General features: G+C 42.6%; 1 protein-coding gene across 2 annotated transcripts in view; it reads right to left on the reverse strand.

Annotated features, from left to right (window-relative positions):
- Positions 1-1,613: 1,613 nt before the first annotated feature.
- ZFAT (zinc finger and AT-hook domain containing) overlaps positions 1,614-7,988 on the reverse strand; it is a 137,919-nt gene continuing 131,544 nt past the window's right edge. For both annotated transcript variants that reach the window (XM_019553066.1, XM_019553059.1), the window contains exon 16: positions 1,614-2,818. In XM_019553066.1, coding sequence (XP_019408611.1) covers positions 2,588-2,818 — 231 coding nt within the window. In that variant the 3' untranslated portion in view covers positions 1,614-2,587. The remainder of the gene's footprint in view (positions 2,819-7,988) is intronic.

Consider the following 7,988-nt stretch of genomic DNA (forward strand, 5'->3'; position numbering starts at 1 on the left):
CAGGCGCTGCAGACACTGTGGGGGGCCCTGAAATGGCCCTGCGGTGTGTGTCCTGGGACCTGAGCATGGGACTGATCCAGTGCACACTGCGAGCAGCACATGGGTCAATCCACAAGCTAAGGCCAACATCAAGGACTGGATAATGTGGCTCTGTGGGCCACATCTTTGACACCCCTACTTTATACCAACAAAAGTTGATTACAACAAATTTTCCTGACTGGCAAGGACAAAATTTGATCGGCCTTCTATGATGAGATAACTGGCTCTGCAGATGCAAGGATACCAGTGGATGTGGTGTACCTTGATTTTAGCTAGGCTTTTGATACAGTCTTTCTTATTTTCCCAGGCAAAGTACAGGCTGGATGAATGGACTGTAAGGTGGATAGAAAACTGGAAAGAGCATCAGGCTCAGAGGGTAGTAATGTATGGCTTGATACCTAGTTGGCAGCCAGTATCAAGTGGAGTGCCCCAGGGGTCAGTCCTAGGGCTAGTTTTGTTCAGTGTCTTCATCAATGACCTGGAAGACGGTACAGAGGGCACCCCCAGCAAGTTTGCAGATGGCACAAGTTGTGAAGGGAGTATCAAATACGCCAGAGGCTAGGGCTAGGATTCAGAGTGACCTAGACAAATTGGAGGACTGGGCCAAAAGAAATCTCATGAAGTTCAACAAGTACAAAGTCCTGCACTTAGGACAGAACAATCTCATGCATCGGTACAGGCTGGGGGCTGACTGGCTGGGCAGCAGCTCTGCAGAAAAGGACCTGGGGTTACAGTGGACAATAAGCTGAATATAAGCCAGCAGTGGGCCCTTGTTGCCAAGAAGCCTAACGGCATCCTGGGCTGCGTTGGTAGATGTGTTGTTTGTAGGTCAAGGGAAGTGGTTATTCCCCTTTATTCAGCCATGGTGGGGGCATATCTGGAGTACTGTGTCCAGTTTGGGGCCCTCCACTATAAAAAGGATGCGGAGAAACTGAAGAGTCCAGCTGACAGATGACAACAATGGTGAGCAGGCTGGGGAACATGACTTATAATGAAAGACTGAAGGAACAGGGCTAATTTAGTTTAGAGAAGAGGAGACTCAGAGGGGATATAATAGTAGGCTTCACCTGCCTGAAGGGGAACTCGAAAGCGGATAGAGCTGGACTGTTCTCAGTGGGGGCAGATGACAGAGCAAGGAGCAATGGGCTCAAGTTGCAGCAAGGGAAGTTTAGGTTAGATATTAGGAAGAATTTTCTCACTAGGAGGGTAGAAAACACTAGAACAGGTTACCCAGAGAGGTGGTGCAATCTCCATTGTTGGAAGTTTTCAAAACCTGGCTAGACAAAGCCCCGGCTGGGACAAGCTATTTGGGGCTGGTCCTGCTTTGCACTGGGGGTTGGACTAGATGACCTCCTGAGGTCTCTTCCAACCCTATTTTTCTATGATTCTATAATATGCAGGACAAGCTATTTTCAAAATTAAACTGAATTTCCTATAAATTAGGTCAAACTAACCAAGTACTTGCTATGTGCAGGCTTTAACTCAGGAAATCACCTGTTTTTTTCAGTCAGTGATACTCAAAGTACTTTCAAAATTAACTGCATTTCAACCAAGAACAGAACATGACTATTTTGCATTATTAATTGTTTTTATGGTTTAGATACAAAAACATTTTATCAGAAATAAACTGCAAGTCCATGATGAAAATCTGAAGCTCTGTACACGCAAGGATTAAGGATCTCTCAACTCTGTTAGTATTTACTTCCAATTTTTTGTACATGTTCATTCAGAGTACCATATTAGGATATTTACAAACATTGGTCTATTTTAATACATATTAACAAAAATCATTTCTGGCATTTACAGGTCACTGAAAAACAAAATAAACCCACCTCCAAAAGAACAGTTCATCCGGTTGATATACTGGTTTGGTTTCATTCCAAGATATTTGATAGTTATTATTCAAACAGATGGGTACAGAAGCCCAGGAATCAAATCATACCCAACTTATGGCATTTAGAATTATGCATACTGCAGCAAACATTTCTGGTATACCTTTGATTAAAGCTCAAGGCTTGTAATTTCCTTACTAGGGATACAACCTGCAGACATATTGGCATGTATATTAGCCACAAGTAGTCCCACTGACCTCACCAGGAGTATCCATTTGCAAAGGTAGATGTACACTGCAAGCATTTATAAGAGTAAACAGATCATTTTTCTTGATAATCCAGGTTATTTTTTGATAGCAGGAATGCACATACAGTTTTGTTATTCTCAGGATAAATGGCTTAGAACTGACCAGCTATATTACTGAAGAATCGCAGGACATGAATTAGAAATGTTCTTAGAAGTGGCAGAATATTTTCTCTCACAAGTGTAACACCTGAGCATTTTTCAGCAGGAAGCTGTGCACGGCTCAGCGTTTAGGATGTCTAGAACAACAGCCAGATCAGCGGTCAAACAGCTAAGTCTGACTTCACAGAGGAGCTGAGAGCAGTTTAAAGTTCTGTTAGCATCCAGCTTGGGTCTCATCTGCAAGCCACAAAAAACTGTGATTTGGCTTTGGCAATATTGTGTAGCCCTCAATTATTGTACAATTATTGGCCTAGATTTCCTGCACAGAGTGTTCCACTGCCTGTTCTTCAAGAGGCTGCATAGCTTCCTGCACATACACGATGAACTCCGAGGCCTCTCCACCCTGCGTGTATACCGTCACTGTCTCAATACCTTCCACTTCATCTGATGAGACGACTAGGTGATGCTGTTCAGAGAGCTCTACTGAAGCCTGCTGCTGAATCATCACAGTGTGATTGGCTGATTGCTCCTCTTCTTTCACCTAAGAGGAAATTGAAAAGACTTTAAATTCTTCATCTTTTAAATAAATAAAAGATCCTGTGGTGATTGTAGCACAGACATCAGATGCACACCCTGGAAACCAGACAGGTACTTCTTGAAAGATGATGTCAGTAATATATTGTAAATTTATCATATGCACCTCTGACTAGTATGGGTTTATCATGTATTTTGTAAGTTTGACACTGTATCTTAATTATATGCACCGAAAGAAATTCAGTTCTATAAAGATATTGTACACTGTGAACCAGATCGAAGTTTACCTTTTAGGCACCTCCATTTCAGTCTCACAACAGCTAAAATTTAGGATCCTGACCCCAGGAAGCTGATCCAAATTGACAGGATTAGGAACCTAGGTTGCCTATACAGCAAAGCGGACAACAGGTATTTCTCAAAGCTAATCCCAAATACCTAGTTACCAAGGACAGGCGGTGCCCACAGATACCCAAGAGGAAACACTGGGCACAGGGGCATGTCTGAATTCCCATTGCTCTTTCAAGTGTAGGTGTCTGACCCAGGGCTGAAAGGAGGTACTCCCAGTATCTCTGGATCCAGGTCACTCAAAGAGATGGTGCCTATCAGAACCATGGTGGCTAACTAGAGAAAACACAATGTAAAAAGCTCCATCCACACTCATTCTTAAACACTAATGGCAGTAGTGCCCACCTTTGGCTTATTAACTTACTAGTGAAAGCACATGCAAAGGAAAAGTGGAATTCGGTCTTAAGTGGCTCTCATCCTGAGGGGTCTCAAAACAATAGCAATCTCCCACTTTGCAAGAGAGTGTCCTAACTACTATACTATGGGCTAGGTTGGGTGAGGCTGCCCCTCAATTCCTCTCATTATAGCTGGCACCCTAGACACACTTGCCAAGAGTACAAGATTCACAGAATCAGGTGGAGAGCAAACAAGAGGGACTGTGATGGTAGCTGACAGGCAGGACAGACCTGCAGGTGGAGGGGTGGGGGGGTTTGCAGTGGTGCAGTTGCACCCCACTTTGATTCCTGATCCAGCCAAAGTTGAAAACCAATTGCCTGGCAGCAGCATTTCTATTCAGGCAGCAGTGAGAAACTCAACTGACTTATGGCTCATTATAATCTACTTGATTCCTTTTAAATTCTTCATTCCACAGGTATTAAAAACCCTCTCTCTTTTTTAATACTGGTGATGTTCCACTAATCAAGCTGTTCTTTCTTCAGCAATTCTGCTATCTATTAGTTGAGCCTGGTAATGTAGCTTCTATTTAGCAACACTGCATATTGAACATATGCACATTTGAATGAAGCTGTATTTGTTTGTGCGTCAGTTTTAAATGGATGAATATAGGCCTAAGTCCGTGGCTTTTAGTAAAGAATCTCGTTTCTTTTTAATTGGAGAAAAATGTGTTGTGTTATATAGGATGATACTGCAGCATCTGCACTCCCCCTTTTAAAAATCCTTGATCCACCTATGTTGGTGGGCACAGCTGTCCATTGGAAGGGAAGAGTCTTGATTGCAGGCTACTTTTGCCAGGTAATTTCTGGTTTTTAACCAAGGACTCTCAACTCTGTTAGTAAACGCACAAATAACATTTTTGGATCATGCTCCAGAAGCATTTCCATTTCCATGCTCTGCACAGGGAGACTAGCTTAATTTAGGGTAATGGATTCCATGTCAGGTGCATGGGCTTAAAAGATAGGACTTCTGGTGCTTAACTGGAGGTGCCAAATTTGGGCTTTGTATAATTTCCCTTCCTAAAGCTGCATATTGCCATGAGGAACTGTTTCAGCTTACTCCCTCCCACTAGCTTATTGAATGAGATTATGCTATGGTTGCTATTACAGTGGCTCGCCAACAGGTACCTCTTGAATGAAGTCTTGCACATTATTCATGCATTACTGACAAAGCGTGAGAATCTGAGGGGTTTTTTGAAAAATTCAAGTTTTTTTAAAAAATTGGCAAATAGTTGTAATGAAACAAAAGTCAGAGCATTTCAACCAGCTCTACTGACCACCAAATTCCACACTAAGAACATGGAACTCAATTGATTTCAAGAAGAGATCTCTGTTTACTACCAACCCTATACAATATGCATTCGCAAACTAAACAGTGCTTCAGTCATAGGATCGGAGGATAGCAGGGCTGGAAGCAACATCACAGATTCATCTAGTCCAGCCCCCTGCTCAAGGCAGGATCCCAGCCAAGCGTCTGTCTAACCTGCTCTTCTAAGGATGAAGACTTCACAACTTCTGTAGGCAGCCTGTTCCAATGCTTGATCACCCACATAGTGAAGAAGTTCCTTCTAATTTCAAACTTAATTTTTTCCTGCTACAGCTTGAGGCCACTGATCCTAGTTCTGTCCTGTACAGCCACAGAGAAAAGCTCACTGCCACCCTCTTGTGGGAGACAGAGGCAAAACCCTTGGTACAGTAAAGATACATCACCATCCACTTCATCCACAGCAATGTCACCTTATCATAGAAAAAAATCAGGCTGGTCAGGCATGACTTGCTCTTGGTGAATCCATGCTGACTGTTCCTGACCATCTTTTTCTCCCTCTAGGTACTTCACAAGAGATTGCTTGAGAACCTGCTCCATGACCTTTCTGGGTATCAAGGTCAGGCGGACTGATCTGTAGTTCCCTCGATTCTCCTCCTTCTTCTTAAACATGGACACTATATTTACCATTCTCCGATCATTCAGGACCTCATCCAATCTCGGTGAGTTCTCCTCTTCCCTTCGGACTTGCTTCCCAAAGGATCCTGCCCACCAGATCCCTGTGTCTAAGTCTGCTTTTCTGACGCCCAGTGTCCCTATTCTGCTACTCTCCTTCCTTCCTTCCCTTAGGATCTTGACCTCTATTATCTCATGGTCTCTGTCACTCAAGTCACCTTCCACCTCCACACGCTCAACCAATTCCCTCCTGTTTGTGAGCAGCAGGTCAAGAAGAGATCTCCTCTTCACTAGCCTCTCAACCATGTGAACCAAAAAATTATCCCCAATGCACTCCAGGAATTTCCTGGACTTCTTGTACACTGCTGTGTTTCCCTCTCAGCAGAAGTCCCCAGTCCATCATCAGCAAATTACAAGGCTTCAGCAATTTTAAACAAGTACACTGTCTCAAATGATGTTACAATAAAAACAGAGCACATGAAGTACAAAGGGATGAAATCTTTTTTTTTTTTTTGGAAAGACACAGGCGCTGTTCTGTATACACTAGTGATGTGCTCACTAAAGAGGGTCATTGTATTTGCAAAGCTAGATGGTAAAGGCCAACCCACCTGCTGCATATAACTAATATAGGATCTGTCTTCTCTTTTTAGAAAACTGATAGTTTTTATTTAAGCCTTGTTTCTGTTTCATTTAAGCTGAGCAAATGTTTTGCAAAATGAGCCTCCAAAGATAAATCCTGATTTATTTCACAATGGAAGAATGTAACTGAAAGAATTTTTAGGAGGAGATATTAACTCAACAATAAATGCTCTTCTTGTATCACAAACTGTATCTATAAATCCCCTGTTTACAACAACACAGAACAAGGAAAGAAATGCTAGCTCAGCTAGACCCTATGATGGACAGCAAAAGTCTTTGGTATTTTGGGTAAGTATATAAAAGATAGTAAAAGGAGATAACTAGAGACTGATACACCATTATTGTCTTGTATTATATTGCATACTAGGGCTCAAAGTAATTGTTTTGTTTCTTCAAAGGCAGAATCTGGCTCTGTATCTGATAGTAGCCCCAAACTTAAACTGACTTAATACAAGTTAGAAAAGGAAACAAGTCAGCCATATACAACGCATGGTCTCTACAAAGTTAAGCAAATCTGAAAAGCGCTTGTCAATGGCCTTAGCAGAGAGGAGGTGTCCCACTAGGTCTTCTCCAATTCTCATGCTGCTAAGCAAGTTCAAGAAAATACAGCAAAGATCAATATACTTATCCGCACTGCATGAAAACACCACAGTAAAGGGTCTGAGTGTGTGCGAGTCTTCAGGGCAGGAGCTAGAAAGGAGAAAAGCAGCCTTAGAGGCATCTTGTCTTTTTGATTTTCTTTTCTAACTTTGTGGTTTTTCTAAGCATCCATTCTCATCTCTGTAATTTTTTTCTTTTTTTCAGTCCATGTTAAATCCTTTTGGATCAAACAGAATTTTTAGAGACCAACAGCCCCTTAGGACTTGAATTCATACCCCATTGAACTTCTGCTTGATTCATCAGGCTATAGAAACCCTTTGCTCAAACTATAACAAGTATTTTTTTTAAGTGTTAAATTATTTAGAGGGTCCCCCACATTCAGTATGGTTGTGATATACAAGTTCCTTCTAGTACAGGATTTAACTCCTGATCTTCTTTGTCGTGTCTCCAGTCCAACCTTCCTTTCTAGTCTGTTCCCAATATTCTGCACAGGACACTGTGTCGGGTGTTGGTGTTGCCAGATCTTGTGGGGCACATTGCGGTGCTACAGGGTATTCCAGGAAATGATCCATGGTTTGCTTCTCCTGACAACAAACACATTGATTAGTTGCATAGAGGCCCTATAATTTCATGAGAGTTGCATCTTCTGAGACCCACTCTCAATCTGTTCAGGCTCTGTCATGTATGCCATCTGTAGCTGGAGCCATCTGCTAACTCTTCACTGGGGGTAATTCCTCACTGGCTCCATTCAACAGCTTTGTCACCTAGTTTCTCCCATTCTTTTTGCTACAGGGTAGTTCTGCCTGATTCTGGTGGTGTGGTCAATGGTAGAGGACAAAAAGCTATTTCTCAATAAGAGATGACAGTGCACTGGTTGAAGTCAATATAGCAGGTGGTGGTCATCAGACTCTTGTACCTGCTGGTCAACGTTGCCTGCTACTTTTCTCCTGATGTAAGGGGGTATGCCTGATAGTCCGTAAAGGCAGGGAACAAGGGTGCGTTTTAGGTACCCGCCAACTCCTGATAATGCTTACTATCATCACTGATTTTGAAACAGACCAGCAGAAATGTACTGCTATGGAGTTTTGGCTAAGTAAGGATTACAAGGGAAGGCCTGGATGTGGCAGTGGTAGAAGTGCAGGGCAATGCTCATGCTCTAGCTAAATTCAGCTCACAGTTTCATAGTTTCTAGGGTCAGAAGGGACCTGAGCAGATCATCTAGTCCGACCCCCTGCCATGGCAGGAAAGAGTACTGGGGTCAA

This window comes from Crocodylus porosus, unplaced genomic scaffold, assembly GCF_001723895.1.
Source record: "Crocodylus porosus isolate Cpor-Errol unplaced genomic scaffold, CroPor_comp1, whole genome shotgun sequence".
NCBI lineage: Eukaryota > Metazoa > Chordata > Crocodylia > Crocodylidae > Crocodylus > Crocodylus porosus.